The sequence below is a fragment of the Oncorhynchus keta genome, chromosome 20 (genome assembly GCF_023373465.1).
Source record: "Oncorhynchus keta strain PuntledgeMale-10-30-2019 chromosome 20, Oket_V2, whole genome shotgun sequence".
Taxonomy (NCBI): Eukaryota; Metazoa; Chordata; class Actinopteri; order Salmoniformes; family Salmonidae; genus Oncorhynchus; species Oncorhynchus keta.
In genome coordinates, this window is record NC_068440.1 from 36,197,193 (window position 1) to 36,217,224 (window position 20,032).

Genomic DNA, 20,032 nt, shown 5'->3' on the forward strand with positions numbered 1-20,032 from the left:
CTGCAGTCCAGCTACAGACTACAGTACAGTAGTAAATCAATGCTGCAGTCCAGCTACAGACTACAGTACAGTAGTAAATCAATGCTGCAGTCCAGCTACAGACTACAGTACAGTAGTAAATCAACACTACAGTCCAGCTACAGACTACAGTACAGTAGTAAATCAATGCTGCAGTCCAGCTACAGACTACATTACAGTAGTAAATCAACACTACAGTTCAGCTACAGACTACAGTACAGTAGTAAATCAACACTACAGTCCAGCTCCAGACTACAGTACAGTAGTAAATCAATGCTGCAGTCCAGCTCCAGACTACAGTACAGCAGTAAATCAATGCTGCAGTCCAGCTACAGACTACAGTACAGTAGTAAATCAATGCTGCAGTCCAGCTACAGACTACAGTACAGTAGTAAATCAACACTACAGTCCAGCTACAGACTACAGTACAGTAGTAAATCAACACTACAGTCCAGCTACAGACTACAGTACAGTAGTAAATCAACACTACAGTCCAGCTACAGACTACAGTACAGTAGTAAATCAATGCTGCAGTCCAGCTACAGACTACAGTACAGTAGTAAATCAACACTACAGTCCAGCTACAGACTACAGTACAGTAGTAAATCAACACTACAGTCCAGCTACAGACTACAGTACAGTAGTAAATCAACACTACAGTCCAGCTACAGACTACAGTACAGTAGTAAATCAACGCTGCAGTCCAGCTACAGACTACAGTACAGTAGTAAATCAATGCTGCAGTCCAGCTCCAGACTACAGTACAGTAGTAAATCAATGATGCAGTCCAGCTACAGACTACAGTACAGTAGTAAATCAACACTACAGTCCAGCTACAGACTACAGTACAGTAGTAAATCAACGCTGCAGTCCAGCTACAGACTACAGTACAGTAGTAAATCAACACTACAGTCCAGCTACAGACTACAGTACAGTAGTAAATCAACACTACAGTCCAGCTACAGACTACAGTACAGTAGTAAATCAATGCTGCAGTCCAGCTACAGACTACAGTACAGTAGTAAATCAACACTACAGTCCAGCTACAGACTACAGTACAGTAGTAAATCAACACTACAGTCCAGCTACAGACTACAGTACAGTAGTAAATCAACACTACAGTCCAGCTACAGACTACAGTACAGTAGTAAATCAACGCTGTAGTCCAGCTACAGACTACAGTACAGTAGTAAATCAATGCTGCAGTCCAGCTACAGACTACAGTACAGTAGTAAATCAACACTACAGTCCAGCTACAGACTACAGTACAGTAGTAAATCAACACTACAGTCCAGCTACAGACTACAGTACAGTAGTAAATCAATGCTGCAGTCCAGCTACAGACTACAGTACAGTAGTAAATCAACACTACAGTCCAGCTACAGACTACATTACAGTAGTAAATCAACACTACAGTTCAGCTACAGACTACAGTACAGTAGTAAATCAATGCTGCAGTCCAGCTCCAGACTACAGTACAGTAGTAAATCAATGCTGCAGTCCAGCTACAGACTACAGTACAGTAGTAAATCAACACTACAGTCCAGCTACAGACTACAGTACAGTAGTAAATCAACACTACAGTCCAGCTACAGACTACAGTACAGTAGTAAATCAACACTACAGTCCAGCTACAGACTACAGTACAGTAGTAAATCAATGCTGCAGTCCAGCTACAGACTACAGTACAGTAGTAAATCAACACTACAGTCCAGCTACAGACTACAGTACAGTAGTAAATCAACACTACAGTCCAGCTACAGACTACAGTACAGTAGTAAATCAACACTACAGTCCAGCTACAGACTACAGTACAGTAGTAAATCAATGCTGCAGTCCAGCTACAGACTACAGTACAGTAGTAAATCAACACTACAGTCCAGCTACAGACTACAGTACAGTAGTAAATCAACACTACAGTCCAGCTACAGACTACAGTACAGTAGTAAAATCAATGCTGCAGTCCAGCTACAGACTACAGTACAGTAGTAAATCAACACTACAGTCCAGCTACAGACTACAGTACAGTAGTAAATCAACACTACAGTCCAGCTACAGACTACAGTACAGTAGTAAATCAATGCTGCAGTCCAGCTACAGACTACAGTACAGTAGTAAATCAACACTACAGTCCAGCTACAGACTACAGTACAGTAGTAAATCAATGCTGCAGTCCAGCTACAGACTACAGTACAGTAGTAAATCAACACTACAGTCCAGCTACAGACTACAGTACAGTAGTAAATCAACGCTGCAGTCCAGCTACAGACTACAGTACAGTAGTAAATCAACGCTGCAGTCCAGCTACAGACTACAGTACAGTAGTAAATCAATGCTGCAGTCCAGCTACAGACTACAGTACAGTAGTAAATCAACGCTGCAGTCCAGCTACAGACTACAGTACAGTAGTAAATCAATGCTGCAGTCCAGCTACAGACTACAGTACAGTAGTAAATCAACACTACAGTCCAGCTACAGACTACAGTACAGTAGTAAATCAACACTACAGTCCAGCTACAGACTACAGTACAGTAGTAAATCAACACTACAGTCCAGCTACAGACTACAGTACAGTAGTAAATCAATGCTGCAGTCCAGCTACAGACTACAGTACAGTAGTAAATCAACACTACAGTCCAGCTACAGACTACAGTACAGTAGTAAATCAACACTACAGTCCAGCTACAGACTACAGTACAGTAGTAAATCAACACTACAGTCCAGCTACAGACTACAGTACAGTAGTAAATCAACGCTGCAGTCCAGCTACAGACTACAGTACAGTAGTAAATCAATGCTGCAGTCCAGCTCCAGACTACAGTACAGTAGTAAATCAATGATGCAGTCCAGCTACAGACTACAGTACAGTAGTAAATCAACACTACAGTCCAGCTACAGACTACAGTACAGTAGTAAATCAACGCTGCAGTCCAGCTACAGACTACAGTACAGTAGTAAATCAACACTACAGTCCAGCTACAGACTACAGTACAGTAGTAAATCAACACTACAGTCCAGCTACAGACTACAGTACAGTAGTAAATCAATGCTGCAGTCCAGCTACAGACTACAGTACAGTAGTAAATCAACACTACAGTCCAGCTACAGACTACAGTACAGTAGTAAATCAACACTACAGTCCAGCTACAGACTACAGTACAGTAGTAAATCAACACTACAGTCCAGCTACAGACTACAGTACAGTAGTAAATCAATGCTGCAGTCCAGCTACAGACTACAGTACAGTAGTAAATCAACACTACAGTCCAGCTACAGACTACAGTACAGTAGTAAATCAACACTACAGTCCAGCTACAGACTACAGTACAGTAGTAAATCAACACTACAGTCCAGCTACAGACTACAGTACAGTAGTAAATCAATGCTGCAGTCCAGCTACAGACTACAGTACAGTAGTAAATCAACACTACAGTCCAGCTACAGACTACAGTACAGTAGTAAATCAACACTACAGTCCAGCTACAGACTACAGTACAGTAGTAAAATCAATGCTGCAGTCCAGCTACAGACTACAGTACAGTAGTAAATCAACAATACAGTCCAGCTACAGACTACAGTACAGTAGTAAATCAACACTACAGTCCAGCTACAGACTACAGTACAGTAGTAAATCAATGCTGCAGTCCAGCTACAGACTACAGTACAGTAGTAAATCAACACTACAGTCCAGCTACAGACTACAGTACAGTAGTAAATCAATGCTGCAGTCCAGCTACAGACTACAGTACAGTAGTAAATCAACGCTGCAGTCCAGCTACAGACTACAGTACAGTAGTAAATCAACACTACAGTCCAGCTACAGACTACAGTACAGTAGTAAATCAACGCTGCAGTCCAGCTACAGACTACAGTACAGTAGTAAATCAATGCTGCAGTCCAGCTACAGACTACAGTACAGTAGTAAATCAACACTACAGTCCAGCTACAGACTACAGTACAGTAGTAAATCAATGCTGCAGTCCAGCTACAGACTACAGTACAGTAGTAAATCAACACTACAGTCCAGCTACAGACTACAGTACAGTAGTAAATCAACACTACAGTCCAGCTACAGACTACAGTACAGTAGTAAATCAACACTACAGTCCAGCTACAGACTACAGTACAGTAGTAAATCAATGCTGCAGTCCAGCTACAGACTACAGTACAGTAGTAAATCAACACTACAGTCCAGCTACAGACTACAGTACAGTAGTAAATCAACACTACAGTCCAGCTACAGACTACAGTACAGTAGTAAATCAACACTACAGTCCAGCTACAGACTACAGTACAGTAGTAAATCAACGCTGCAGTCCAGCTACAGACTACAGTACAGTAGTAAATCAATGCTGCAGTCCAGCTCCAGACTACAGTACAGTAGTAAATCAATGATGCAGTCCAGCTACAGACTACAGTACAGTAGTAAATCAACACTACAGTCCAGCTACAGACTACAGTACAGTAGTAAATCAACGCTGCAGTCCAGCTACAGACTACAGTACAGTAGTAAATCAACACTACAGTCCAGCTACAGACTACAGTACAGTAGTAAATCAACACTACAGTCCAGCTACAGACTACAGTACAGTAGTAAATCAATGCTGCAGTCCAGCTACAGACTACAGTACAGTAGTAAATCAACACTACAGTCCAGCTACAGACTACAGTACAGTAGTAAATCAACACTACAGTCCAGCTACAGACTACAGTACAGTAGTAAATCAACACTACAGTCCAGCTACAGACTACAGTACAGTAGTAAATCAACGCTGTAGTCCAGCTACAGACTACAGTACAGTAGTAAATCAATGCTGCAGTCCAGCTACAGACTACAGTACAGTAGTAAATCAACACTACAGTCCAGCTACAGACTACAGTACAGTAGTAAATCAACACTACAGTCCAGCTACAGACTACAGTACAGTAGTAAATCAATGCTGCAGTCCAGCTACAGACTACAGTACAGTAGTAAATCAACACTACAGTCCAGCTACAGACTACATTACAGTAGTAAATCAACACTACAGTTCAGCTACAGACTACAGTACAGTAGTAAATCAATGCTGCAGTCCAGCTCCAGACTACAGTACAGTAGTAAATCAATGCTGCAGTCCAGCTACAGACTACAGTACAGTAGTAAATCAACACTACAGTCCAGCTACAGACTACAGTACAGTAGTAAATCAACACTACAGTCCAGCTACAGACTACAGTACAGTAGTAAATCAACACTACAGTCCAGCTACAGACTACAGTACAGTAGTAAATCAATGCTGCAGTCCAGCTACAGACTACAGTACAGTAGTAAATCAACACTACAGTCCAGCTACAGACTACAGTACAGTAGTAAATCAACACTACAGTCCAGCTACAGACTACAGTACAGTAGTAAATCAACACTACAGTCCAGCTACAGACTACAGTACAGTAGTAAATCAATGCTGCAGTCCAGCTACAGACTACAGTACAGTAGTAAATCAACACTACAGTCCAGCTACAGACTACAGTACAGTAGTAAATCAACACTACAGTCCAGCTACAGACTACAGTACAGTAGTAAAATCAATGCTGCAGTCCAGCTACAGACTACAGTACAGTAGTAAATCAACACTACAGTCCAGCTACAGACTACAGTACAGTAGTAAATCAACACTACAGTCCAGCTACAGACTACAGTACAGTAGTAAATCAATGCTGCAGTCCAGCTACAGACTACAGTACAGTAGTAAATCAACACTACAGTCCAGCTACAGACTACAGTACAGTAGTAAATCAATGCTGCAGTCCAGCTACAGACTACAGTACAGTAGTAAATCAACACTACAGTCCAGCTACAGACTACAGTACAGTAGTAAATCAACACTACAGTCCAGCTACAGACTACAGTACAGTAGTAAATCAACGCTGCAGTCCAGCTACAGACTACAGTACAGTAGTAAATCAATGCTGCAGTCCAGCTACAGACTACAGTACAGTAGTAAATCAACGCTGCAGTCCAGCTACAGACTACAGTACAGTAGTAAATCAACGCTGCAGTCCAGCTACAGACTACAGTACAGTAGTAAATCAATGCTGCAGTCCAGCTACAGACTACAGTACAGTAGTAAATCAACGCTGCAGTCCAGCTACAGACTACAGTACAGTAGTAAATCAACGCTGCAGTCCAGCTACAGACTACAGTACAATATGTACAAATCAATTGATGTTTACTGGTTGCTGTACAACTCTGTTGACAGAGCTCAATGTGGAATAATAGGAACGGTGTAATTCTCACGATGCTCTTCAAGAGATGAAATTAAAACCAAATTAGTTTGAACATTTATTTAACAATCCCTTGAAAACGGCACATAGTTGTCAATGGTTTTAGCAGAGCTGGGTGTCTCCTTGCTCCCCAGCAGCCAAATTGAACGCTTTTGTGAGGGTTTTATTGTGAACGACCTAAATAGGGGAAATGGTATATAAATATAAGAGTAGCTCGTTGTCACCCACCTTCCTCCTCTCATCTATGATTCACTATATTCCGTTACACACAGGGACGGACACATTGATAGTATCACCGAAATCTTCCAGTAAACAGTGACACCATGGCAACTGTAACTTCAACAGGATATGCAATGTAGTGTCTAACTGCAATGCATGTTGGTACAAACCACACACGCGCGCTAAGCTTCACCTTGACATTTCCACAAGATGTAGGCTAGCACCAAACTGATGTCCTCGGTCGATACAACCTTCCACCCTGCGTGTTGGGTTTCAGAACAGACGTAGGTGTCATCGATTTCAGGCTTACATGTGATCGTTTCACATTCATCAAAGGTCAAATCTAATATTGTTGATAGAACCATTCCCAATTGAGACTCTCTTGTGGATGTACCCATGTCTACTGTGTTGGTTAGGTATTCCACCCTCACCAACTTTCACCAAACCAACTTTCAACGAAGACTAGCAGTAAAAGTCTAGATGAAAGCTTTCAATTGTGGGCAGGTCAGAATGTCAGATAGCGCAACATCTAAAGATCTTCATTGACCCCAATCACAGAGTACAGTCTGACCGTCTCCAAGCCCATTACGTAAAACAAATGTCTTCCGTACCCTTGGGTCAGCCCTCAGTTTGTTAGTTTTATTGTCACATTGATGACATGATGTCCACCTCTCTCCTCTCCATTTCCACCCCATTCCTCCTTAGCCTGAAGCAGTTCCTGTTTACACACTCAGACTCTAGCCTGATTTATCTCTGTCTGGCCACGTAGCCAACTGACACCCTCTACCACAGAAAATAACACAGATAACATAGCTACACAAGGGTATATTATTTTGAATTGTGTATTGAATAGCCTTCACCAAAAGGGCTCAGTATAGTAGTGTATTGAATAGCCTTCTCCAAAGGGCTCAGTATAGTAGTGTATTGAATAGCCTTCTCTAAAGGGCTCAGTATAGTAGTGTATTGAATAGCCTTCTCCAAAGGGCTCAGGATAGTAGTGTATTGAATAGCCTTCTCTAAAGGGCTCAGTATAGTAGTGTATTGAATGGCCTTCTCTAAAGGGCTCAGTATAGTAGTGTATTGAATAGCCTTCTCTAAAGGGCTCAGTATAGTAGTGTATTGAATAGCCTTCTTCAAAGGGCTCAGTATAGTAGTGTATTGAATATCCTTCTCTAAAGGGCTCAGTATAGTCGTGTATTGAATAGCCTTCTCTAAAGGGCTCAGTATAGTAGTGTATTGAATAGCCTTCTCTAAAGGGCTCAGTATAGTAGTGTATTGAATAGCCTTCTCCAAAGGGCTCAGTATAGTAGTGTATTGAATAGCCTTCTCCAAAGGGCTCAGTATAGTAGTGTATTGAATAGCCTTCTCTAAAGGGCTCAGTATAGTAGTGTATTGAATAGCCTTCTCCAAAGGGCTCAGTATAGTAGTGTATTGAATAGCCTTCTCTAAAGGGCTCAGTATAGTAGTGTATTGAATAGCCTTCTCTAAAGGGCTCAGTATAGTAGTGTATTGAATAGCCTTCTCCAAAGGGCTCAGTATAGTAGTGTATTGAATAGCCTTCTCTAAAGGGCTCAGTATAGTAGTGTATTGAATAGCCTTCTCTAAAGGGCTCAGTATAGTAGTGTATTGAATAGCCTTCTCCAAAGGGCTCAGTATAGTAGTGTATTGAATAGCCTTCTCCAAAGGGCTCAGTATAGTAGTGTATTGAATAGCCTTCTCTAAAGGGCTCAGTATAGTAGTGTATTGAATAGCCTTCTCTAAAGGGCTCAGTATAGTAGTGTATTGAATAGCCTTCTCTAAAGGGCTCAGTATAGTAGTGTATTGAATAGCCTTCTCCAAAGGGCTCAGTATAGTAGTGTATTGAATAGCCTTCTCTAAAGGGCTCAGTATAGTAGTGTATTGAATAGCCTTCTCTAAAGGGCTCAGTATAGTAGTGTATTGAATAGCCTTCTCTAAAGGGCTCAGTATAGTAGTGTATTGAATAGCCTTCTCCAAAGGGCTCAGTATAGTAGTGTATTGAATAGCCTTCTCTAAATGGCTCAGTATAGTAGTGTATTGAATAGCCTTCTCTAAAGGGCTCAGTATAGTAGTGTATTGAATAGCCTTCTCCAAAGGGCTCAGTATAGTAGTGTATTGAATAGCCTTCTCTAAAGGGCTCAGTATAGTAGTGTATTGAATAGCCTTCTCTAAAGGGCTCAGTATAGTAGTGTATTGAATAGCCTTCTCCAAAGGGCTCAGTATAGTAGTGTATTGTGTAATACAGTCCTTGACATACCTAAAAGCCATGCCAGAAGACTTTTGACTCTCAACTAATGTAACCGCATTCATGGGATCAAAGATAAAGGAGGTCTCAGCTCTGGGGAAGAAGGGTGTTCTATTAAGAGGGATAAGGGGCGTAAAAGATGCCAAGGGGGGGATGTAACCTAGTAACCCTTGGGGACATAATCCGTCAAAGCTATTGGCCAAGATGTACGATGTGTTTACGGTATCTATACAGGAACACATTTCATGGCTTTACATAGAAACACACCAGGTTTCGCTTCACACTGTCCTCTCAAATTCACGCTCCACAAAGAGGTTCTGCCCGAACACAAAAATATAAAACGTCCTCCATCGTAGTATCTTTAATTCATAAACGGACCACTTTGGGGAAAAAAGGAGAGTAATTTACTCCACAAGGAGTGACATTATAAAACAAGATATTTGCCGGCTTACAAAATAGCAACTAACGTAGACACTGCTATTTACTCACTCTAACACAGACACCCACACTGACTCTCCCAGGCACGAAACGCACAGTAGCTGCTTGCATACAAGGCAATTTGTTGTGAAAGCTGAGCTTGAGAATGACTTAGCAGCATGGGAACTTCTTGGCTGGACCACCATGTTCTCAGCTGTCCAGGTTCTTTTAGTTTGACATCAGGACGGAATCCCAAATGGCACCCTATTCCCTAGACGGTGAACAACTTTTGACCCAGGCCCATATTCACAACCATCTGAGAGAGATCTAGGATCAGTTTGATTGATTTCCTCCTAAGGTTAAACATGGAAATGATTGGTTTTGTATTGTTATTGATGTAAGGCAGAGAACTCTCAGGCGCCGCGGCCCGTAATGCATCCTGCCTCTCCCCACATGGTAATGCTCGGGCCCACAGTGCAATGGCACAGCAGGGGGTGTGGAACCTTTGTTCATTCATAGCAGGGGAATGTGCTCTTCACGCTGCTCACAGTGGAACATTTTGTTGACGAGGGGGGGGGAAGGGGGGGAAGTGGGGGCAACAACAGGGAGAATTCAGAAATATCTCCAGAGAGGTGTAGAGAAACTGAGTACACACACACACACAAACACTTATGCAAGCGTACAAGCAAACTAAACTCTAAAATGTCTCCCAAACTTTTCACCACCTTATGTAAACAACATAGTGAGTTTGTTTTGTGGGGTCTTATATTGAAAGGACTAAGAATGATTTGATATTGAAAGTAAGAACATTGAAATGCAATGGTCATGTCATACCAATGTACCTGCATAACAATGTCTTTGTAATTACACGGGTACAGGCTCCCTCAGTAAAAGGTTGATTTGTGAGAGAAAGGCCTTACAACAAAGGAGAGGATTGTATATTCAACTATGGCTGAAATCTGCTCCATGAATCAACCCTGTTCTTCTCCTGGAGAATACAAATGCCTGCACGGACAGAGAAGTGATCTTTCTGAGCAATGCCACACACACACACACACACACACACACTGAAAAGACTGTGAACTCTTGGTGGGCCCCCTAGCTGGGCTAAACTCTCGTAGCCAATGAGAAGGGGAAACCTTGAAACAATCAAGTGCATCTTCTGACTAACCTCTCCATACACATTCCTCCAGGAGGGTTTTAGTCATGGGGAGCTCCTGGACCCAACCACCCCACCCCCATCTCACACACCCAGCTCTATTTCCCCTCGCTCCGCCTACCCCACTTCCTATTTCTTTCAGTTTCTTTCTCTTTCAGTATTAGAAACCCCCCCTCCTCTGTCCTCAATCACTGGCTTGCAGAACAATGTCTTCAGTCTCTCCTCCGCCCCCATTCTCTTTGGACCGCTGCCTGGCACCTGAGCCCGCAAGAAAGAGAGAAAACACACCCCAGAAGAAGAAAGAGAGAAAACACACCCCAAAAGAAGAAAGAGAGAAAACACACCCCAGAAGAAGAAAGAGAGAAAACACACCCCAGAAGAAGAAAGAGAGAAAACACACCCCAGAAGAAGAAAGAGAGAAAACACACCCCAGAAGAAGAAAGAGAGAAAACACACCCCAGAAGAAGAAAAGAAGAAAGAGAGAAAACACACCCCAGAAGAAGAAATAGAGAAAACACACCCCAGAAGAAGAAAAGAGAGAAAAACACACCCCAGAAGAAGAAAGAGAGAAAACACACCCCAGAAGAAGAAAGAGAGAAAACACACCCCAGAAGAAGAAAGAGAGAAAACACACCCCAGAAGAAGAAAGAGAGAAAACACACCCCAGAAGAAGAAAGAGAGAAAACACACCCCAGAAGAAGAAAGAGAGAAAACACAAACCCAGAAGAAGAAAGAGAGAAAACACACCCCAGAAGAAGAAAGAGAAAACACACCCCAGAAAACAAGAGAAAACACACCCCAGAAGAAGAAAGAGAGAGAAAAACACACCCCAGAAGAAGAAAGAGAGAAAACACACCCCAGAAGAAGAAAGAAAACACACCCCAGAAGAGAAAACACACCCCAGAAGAAGAAAGAGAGAAAACACACCCCAGAAGAAGAAAGAGAGAAAACACACCCCAGAAGAAGAAAGAGAGAAAACACACCCCAGAAGAAGAAAGAGAGAAAACACACCCCAGAAGAAGAAAGAGAGAAAACACACCCCAGAAGAAGAAAGAGAGAAAACACACCCCAGAAGAAGAAAGAGAGAAAACACACCCCAGAAGAAGAAAGAGAGAAAACACACCCCAGAAGAAGAAAGAGAGAAAACACACCCCAGAAGAAGAAAGAGAGAAAACACACCCCAGAAGAAGAAAGAGAGAAAACACACCCCAGAAGAAGAAAGAGAGAAAACACACCCCAGAAGAAGTTTGGTTCACCTAATCAGTCTTCACTGTGGTGGTGGAGCTATTTCTACCACGGTTTATGTACTGTTAGTCTCAAAAGAACCAGCTTAAAGGGGGTGGATGTTGGACTACTATGGGTATGTAGGACTGAGCCATTATGACCAAAATATACACATCACAATATTTTTCTCATTTCTTGATGGTCTGGTGGTATGTGACGGTATGTTTCTGAATAATAAAAGTTCTACATTTGATTAATGAGTAGTGTATGATATTCTCTCTCCCTCTCTCCCTCTCTCTCCCTCTCTCTCTCTCTTCCCTGTTTCAGTGTTATGAATCTGTGAACCCCAGGCAGTCCGGTGTTATGAATCTTTGAACCCCAGGCAGTCCGGTGTTATGAATCTTTGAACCCCAGGCAGTCCAATGTTATGAATCTGTGAACCCCAGACAGTCCGGTGTTATGAATCTGTGAACCCCAGACAGTCCAGTGTTATGAATCTGTGAACCCCAGACAGTCCAGTGTTATGAATCTGTGAACCCCAGACAGTCCGGTGTTATGAATCTTTGAACCCCAGGCAGTCCAATGTTATGAATCTGTGAACCCCAGACAGTCCAGTGTTATGAATCTGTGAACCCCAGACAGTCCGGTGTTATGAATCTGTGAACCCCAGACAGTCCAGTGTTATGAATCTGTGAACCCCAGGCAGTCCAATGTTATGAATCTTTGAACCCCAGGCAGTCCAATGTTATGAATCTGTGAACCCCAGACAGTCCAGTGTTATGAATCTGTGAACCCCAGACAGTCCGGTGTTATGAATCTGTGAACCCCAGACAGTCCGGTGTTATGAATCTGTGAACCCCAGACAGTCCGGTGTTATGAATCTGTGAACCCCAGACAGTCCGGTGTTATGAATCTGTGAACCCCAGACAGTCCAGTGTTATGAATCTGTGAACCCCAGACAGTCCAGTGTTATGAATCTGTGAACCCCAGACAGTCCGGTGTTATGAATCTGTGAACCCCAGACAGTCCAGTGTTATGAATCTGTGAACCCCAGACAGTCCAGTGTTATGAATCTGTGAACCCCAGACAGTCCGGTGTTATGAATCTGTGAACCCCAGACAGTCCGGTGTTATGAATCTGTGAACCCCAGACAGTCCGGTGTTATGAATCTGTGAACCCCAGACAGTCCGGTGTTATGAATCTGTGAACCCCAGACAGTCCGGTGTTATGAATCTGTGAACCCCAGACAGTCCGGCAGGCAGCCAGCGAGTCCATTTCATCTGACCCGGGTGGTTTGAGAAAAGTAGTGGACTATATAGGCCAGGGAATAGTTTGTCATTTGGTACGCATTCAGTGTTCCCAGGGCAAAACATAAACAATCCAGGAGGAATTTAATACTTAACACTTCAGCGCTATGAATAATTCACCTCCAGTAAGAGGAGGAGCATCTGATAGAAGGGACAGAACACTTCCTGTCAATATTTAACTGGATTAAACTGGGCTATGTCAGAAGATAAAGGCTGTAAACCGTCAACCAGAATGACTGACTCAGGAACAGACAGAAGATAGCTATTAGTGTGTCATTTAATCTATATAGTGGACTACTTTTGACCACAGGCTAATGGACCCTGGTAAAAAGTAGTGCACTACATAGGGTGGCATTTGGGACTCATCCTGTGAAGTGTAACCAGAGGTCAGGTCCCTGACTGCCTGACCTATCCCAGCCTAGCATATGTCCAACCTTCCCTTTCTTTGTTATGTTGCATAATAAAGATAGGTTATCACAGATTGAATGGTGTGGTGGTGTCTGTGCTATTGCTAAGCCCTCTCAGACAAACGTGGCAGAGTAGAGAGTAGTAGAGAGTAGTGGAGAGAGAAGAGGAGTAGAAGAGAGAGGAGTGGAGTAGTAGAGAGTAGTAGAGGAAGGAGTGGAGTAGTAGAGAGAGGAGTGGCGTAGTAGAGAGTAGTAGCGAGAAGAGTGGAGTAGTAGAGAGTAGTGGAGAGTAGTAGAGAGTAGTAGAGGAAGGAGTGGAGTAGTAGAGAGTGGAGTGGCGTAGTAGAGAGTAGTAGAGAGTGGAGTGGAGTAGTAGAGAGTAGAAGAGAGTAGTAGAGAGAGGAGTGGAGTAGTAGAGAGTAGTAGAGAGTAGTAGAGAGAGGAGTTGAGTAGTAGAGAGTAGTAGAGAGTGGAGTGGAGTAGTAGAGAGTAGTAGAGGAAGGAGTGGAGTAGTAGAGAGTGGAGTGGAGTAGTAGAGAGTAGTAGAGAGAGGAGTAGAGTAGTAGAGAGTAGTAGAGAGTGGAGTGGAGTAGTAGAGAGTAGTAGAGGAAGGAGTGGAGTAGTAGAGAGTGGAGTGGAGTAGTAGAGAGTAGTAGAGGAAGGAGTGGAGTAGTAGAGAGAGGAGTAGAGTAGTAGAGAGTAGTAGAGAAGTAGAGAGTAGTAGAGAGAGGAGTGGAGTAGTAGAGAGTAGAATAGAGTAGTAGAGAGAGGAGTGGAGTAGTAGAGAGTAGTAGAGAGAGAAGTGGAGTAGTAGAGAGTAGTAGAGAGAGGAGTGGAGTAGTAGAGAGTAGTAGAGAGTGGAGTAGAGTAGTAGAGAGTAGTAGAGAGTAGTAGAGAAGTAGAGAGTAGTAGAGAGTAGTAGAGAGAGGAGTGGAGTAGTAGAGAGTAGTAGAGAGTGGAGTAGAGTAGTAGAGAGTAGTAGAGAAGTAGAGAGTAGTAGAGAGTGGAGTAGAGTAGTAGAGAGTAGTAGAGAAGTAGAGAGTAGTAGAGAGAGGAGTGAAGTAGTAGAGAGAGTGATGGAGTTGTAGAGAGTGGAGTGGAGTAGTTGAGAGAAGAGTGGGGTAGTAGAGAGAGGAGTGGAGTAGTAGAGAGTAGTAGAGAAAAGAGTGGAGTAGTAGAGAGTGGAGTGGAGTAGTAGAGACTATTAGAGAGTAGTAGAGAAAGAAGTCGAGTAGTAGAGAGAGGAGTGGAGTAGTAGAGAGCAGTAGAGAAAGGAGTGGAGTAGTAGAGAGAGGGGTGGAGTAGAAGAGAGAGGAGTGGGGTAGTAGAGAGTAGTAGAGAGTGGAGTGGAGTAGTAGAGAAAGGAGTGGAGTAGTAGAGAAAGGAGTGGAGTAGTAGAGAGAGGAGTGGAGCAGTAGAGTACTAGAGAAAGGAGTGGAGTAGTAGAGAGAAGAGTGGAGTAGTAGAGAGAGGGGTGGAGTAGTAGAGAGTGGAGTGGCGTAGTAGAGAGTAGTAGAGAGAGGAGTGGAGTAGTAGAGAGTAGTAGAGAGTGGAGTGGAGTAGTAGAGAGTAGAAGAGAGTAGTAGAGAGAGGAGTAGAGTAGTAGAGAGTAGTAGAGAGTAGTAGAGAGAGGAGTTGAGTAGTAGAGAGTAGTAGAGAGTGGAGTGGAGTAGTAGAGAGTAGTAGAGGAAGGAGTGGAGTAGTAGAGAGTGGAGTGGAGTAGTAGAGAGTAGTAGAGGAAGGAGTGGAGTAGTAGAGAGAGGAGTAGAGTAGTAGAGAGTAGTAGAGAAGTAGAGAGTAGTAGAGAAGTAGAGAGTAGTAGAGAGTAGTAGAGAGAGGAGTGAAGTAGTAGAGAGAGTGATGGAGTTGTAGAGAGAGGAGTGGAGTAGTTGAGAGAAGAGTGGGGTAGTAGAGAGAGAGGAGTGGAGTAGTAGTAGAGAGAGTAGTAGAGAAAAGAGTTGAGTAGTAGAGAGTGGAGTGGAGTAGTAGAGACTATTAGAGAGTAGTAGAGAAAGGGGTGGAGTAGAAGAGAGAGGAGTGGGGTAGTAGAGAGTAGTAGAGAGTGGAGTGGAGTAGTAGAGAAAGGAGTGGAGTAGTAGAGAAAGGAGTGGAGTAGTAGAGAGAGGAGTGGAGCAGTAGAGTACTAGAGAAAGGAGTGGAGTAGTAGAGAGAAGAGTGGAGTAGTAGAGAGAGGGGTGGAGTAGTAGAGAGAGGAGTGGAGTAGTAGAGAGAGGAGTGGAGTAGTTGAGAGAAGAGTGGAGTAGTAGAGAGAGGAGTGGAATAGTAAAGAGTAGTAGAGAAAGGAGTGGAGTAGTAGAGACTATTCGAGAGTAGTAGAGAAAGGAGTGGAGTAGTAGAGAGCAGTAGAGAAAGGAGTGGAGTAGTAGAGAGAGGAGTGGAGTAGTAGAGAGCAGTAGAGAAAGGAGTGGAGTAGTAGAGAGCAGTAGAGAAAGGAGTGGAGTAGTAGAGAGAGGAGTGGAGTAGTAGAGAGAGGAGTGGGGTAGTAGAGAGTAGTAGAGAGTGGAGTGGAGTAGTAGAGAGTACTAGAGAAAGGAGTGGAGTAGTAGAGAGTGGAGTGGAGAAGTAGAGAGTATTAGAGAGTAGTAGAGAAAGGAGTGGAGTAGTAGAGAGAGGAGTGGAGTAGTAGAGAGAGGAGTGGAGTAATTGAGAGAGGAGTGGGGTAGTAGAGAGTAGTAGAGAAAGGAGTGGGGTAGTAGAGAGAGGAGTGGAGAAGTAGAGAGTATTAGAGAGTAGTAAAGAAAGGAGTGGAGTAGTAGAGAGAGGAGTGGAGTAGTAGAGAAAGGAGTGGAGTAGTAGAGAGAGGAGTGGAGTAGTTGAGAGAGGAGTGGGGTAGCAGAGAGTAGTAGAGAAAGGAGTGGAGTAGTAGAGAGAGGAGTGGAGAAGTAGAGAGTATTAGAGAGTAGTAGAGAAAGGAGTGGAGTAGTAGAGAGAGGAGTGGAGTAGTAGAGAGTAGTAGAGAAAGGAGTGGAGTAGTAGAGAGAGGAGTGGAGTAGTAGAGAGAGGAGTGGAGTAGTTGAGAGAGGAGTGGGGTAGTAGAGAGTAGTAGAGAAAGGAGTGGAGTAGTAGAGAGAGGAGTGGAATATTAGAGAGAGGAGTGGAGTAGTAGAGAGAGGAGTGGAGTAGTAGAGAGTGGAGTGGCGTAGTAGGGAGTAGTAGAGAAAGGAGTGGAGTAGTAGAGAGTGGAGTGGAGAAGTAGAGAGTATTAGAGAGTAGTAGAGAGAGGAGTGGAGTAGTAGATAGAGGAGTGGAGTAGTAGAGAGAGGAGTGGAGTAGTAGAGAGTAGTAGAGAAAGGAGTGGAGTAGTAGAGAGAGGAGTGGAGCAGTAGAGAGGAGTGGAGTAATAGAGAGTTGTAGAAAGTAGTAGAGAGGAGTGGAGTAGTAGAGAGTAGTATAAGGTAGTAAAGAGGAGTGGAGTAGTAGAGAGTAGTAGAGAGAGGAGAGGAGTAGTAGAGAGAGGAGTGGAGTAGTAGAGAGGAGTAGAGTAGGAGAGAGTAGTAGAGAGGAGTGGAGTAGTAGAGAGTACTAGAGTGTACTAGAGAGGAGTGGAGTAGTAGAGGGGAGTGGAGTAGTAGAGAGTAGTAGAGAGGAGTGGAGTAGTAGAGAGTAGTAGAGAGGAGTGGAGTAATAGAGAGTAGTAGAGAGGAGTGGAGTAGTAGAGAGTAGTCGAGACGAGTGGAGTAGTAGAGAGGAGTGGAGTAGTAGAGTAGTAGAGAGGAGTGGAGTAATAGAGAGTAGTAGAGAGAGGAGAGAGGAGTGGAGTAGTAGAGAGTAGTAGAGAGGAGTGGAGTAGTCGAGAGTAGTAGAGAGGAGTGGAGTAATAGAGAGTAGTAGAGAGAGGAGAGAGAGGAGTGGAGTAGTAGAGAGTAGTAGAGAGGAGTGGAGTAGTAGAGAGTAGTAGAGAGGAGTGAGTAGTAGAGAGTAGTAGAGAGGAGTGGAGTAATAGAGAGTAGTAGAGAGAGGAGAGAGAGGAGTGGAGTAGTAGAGAGTAGTAGAGAGAGGAGAGAGGAGTGGAGTAGTAGAGAGTAGTAGAGAGGAGTGGAGTAGTAGAGAGTAGTAGAGAGGAGTATACCGATCCAACCCCTACAGGGCCTGATAACAAACCCTGTAGCCCTAAAGAGCCCTGGAGTATAAGGCTGAATACACAGGCATGACGAAACACACATGACGCCGCAATCACTTTTCCCTGCATGCGCCATGCACTCAGAAGTGTGAAGTGGACTTCTAATACTAATGAGGGGTCTTCTAATACTAATCTAGATGTGGGTTATTTTCCCAAAGATTAAGGCCAAGCCGAGTATTACAGCGTTGTGGTAATTTAACACTGAAGTCATTGGCCCTTAATACTACCGAAACACCAGAAAACTACATCACAGCTTTGCATGACAGCCAGCTCTGACATTCCTAATATGGTCGGATAACACAGACTTCAGACCCAAGCACATGACTCCAATAAAGAACAACAGAGGTGGTTATTTCAGTAAGTACAGTATTTTGGAGGATTCCAAACAGCCCCATCAGTCGGTTCCAGAACGTATGACCAGCTCTCTTGCCAAGTGCCCTACATTTCCTTGATAGTGTGAAGTAGACAAAAGCATTCCAATCGAGAAGAGTACTGAACCTCAAACCATAGTAGGAAGTGGGGTCTTTTCATAAGCTCCAATCAATGCCTTACAGAGTTTGTTAATGGTGACGGAAAGGTCAGGTTTTCTTGACTTAGGAGTTGAGAGACAGACAGCTCCATGCCCCCAAGGCAGGAATTTATGCTGATGCTGAGGCATAGCCAGGCCCTGATTGAGCAATCTGTTTCTTTACAGATCTCATGAACAGTGAAGTCTATTCAATTATGCAATCTCAGCAGCTTTTAAAAAACCCTGAATATGCTATGTCATGGAGACAATGATGTATAAAGAGGTTTACTTGTTACAACAGGCCAGTCAGTGCTAGGACTCACACCCACAGAGTAGAATGGGTTAAATCAACTTCACTGAATGTCTCGTTTGTTCGTCAGACCTGGAGTGTAAACTAAATATATTGCCCAAACAAAGCTACAGCCACGGTCGAACGGACAGCAAGGGGATACAGAGAGATAACTCAGAATGACTGTGCCGGCATATCCTCCTACTAAGTAACCTGATTCGATACAATCATGTATTATTTATTACCCGTGAAGGTATAGCATTCACTGTCAACGCATGAGTATTTGATTACTCCGAAATAAATCGACCCATGGGCAGAGGAAGAGGGAATTATTATTGGGAAGAGGAGAGGGAATTATTGGGAAGAGGAGAGAGAATTATTGGGAAGAGTAGAGGGAATTATTGGGAAGAGGAGAGAGAACTATTGGGAAGAGGAGAGAGAATTATTGGGAAGAGGAGAGAGAACTATTGGGAAGAGGAGAGAGAATTATTGGGAAGAGGAGATAGAATTATTGGGAAGAGGAGAGAGAATTATTGGGAAGATGAGAGGGAATTATTGGGAAGAGGAGAGGGAATTATTGGGAATAGGAGAGGGAATTATTGGGAAGAGGAGAGGGAATTATTGGGAAGAGGAGAGGGAATTATTGGGAATAGGAGAGGGAATTATTGGGAAGAGGAGAGGGAATTATTGGGAAGAGGAGAGGGAATTATTGGGAAGAGGAGAGAGAATTATTGGGAAGAGGAGAGGGAATTCATCGGTAGAGGAGAGCATTCTTATGTAGGCTAGTATTCAGCGTCGCATGCGATTCGAGCATCACTTCAGCACTTTAAATCCCACTTCGCCCACTTTGGATGAGCGCATAGCCTAACGCACAGAGAAAGCAACCTGACATATATATTTTAAACCAATGTAATTAATATCGCAATGTCCCTGTTTATGATTGGAGGCCAAAGAACGAACTGACAGACCACGGAACACCCTCTTCCCGCGTTGACATCCCAAGGCAGCGGTGGGCTAAATGTCTCCCTGGGTAACATTGTTACACAAATGCGGTTAGCCTACAACACTGTTGTTACAACATTGTTACATCTAAACGGAAACTAACTCAGGTTCATTCTTGTTTTTATTTGTGGTGAAAATAGTTAACTTTTCCCCAATACATAGCCCTAGGCTACATAAAGTCTAGTCTGAAGGAGATAAAATATTGGTGTTTTGCCAGTTTATATCACACAATAATTTAATAAATCCGTTACAACAACCTTGTCAGTGAATTCCTGAAGATCTCATTTCAATGACTTTGTGAACAGTCACTTACTTTATACTTCATTTTGAGCGCCTCGTCTTCTCTCTGACTCCGGGGAAGTGTAAAATATCCGCTTGTCGTGTCAAAAAGAACACATGTGAATGTCGCAACGAAACGTTTTATTTTGCGAACAAAACAGCCATCAAGATTTGGTCAATGGTAACGACAATAAAAAAAAGCGAATGTTTCCTTCAATAATTTTCAACCCAGTCGTGCGTATCACCCAGGTTCTGCAATATACTTATCTGGTTGCCGCTGAACGAGAATGATCTTACTACATGAGCGCCTCAGCTCATTTACAATGTCTCTTAACTCATTGGTCAAGTCGCTGCAGAGTACAACTGACGTCATATAATGAACGGCCTGCTACGATGTTAAATGTCCATGTCTGTTGATTACGTTAGAGACAAGGACCACTGGAGGAAAGCGTTTATAAAATGTAGTGAATTATGACTCAATGTCCTCTGGGACTTCGCTTGATGCAATGTACATGCACCTATAAAGGTATTTTAG

General features: G+C 43.3%; 1 protein-coding gene across 1 annotated transcript in view; it reads right to left on the minus strand.

Annotated features, from left to right (window-relative positions):
• Positions 1–19,785, minus strand: part of LOC118370435 (enhancer of filamentation 1-like) — a 74,373-nt gene extending 54,588 nt beyond the window's left edge. The window contains 1 exon segment of the mRNA XM_052472767.1: positions 19,532–19,785. Coding sequence (XP_052328727.1) covers positions 19,532–19,543 — 12 coding nt within the window. The 5' untranslated portion in view covers positions 19,544–19,785.
• Between the last annotated feature and the right edge of the window lie 247 nt (positions 19,786–20,032).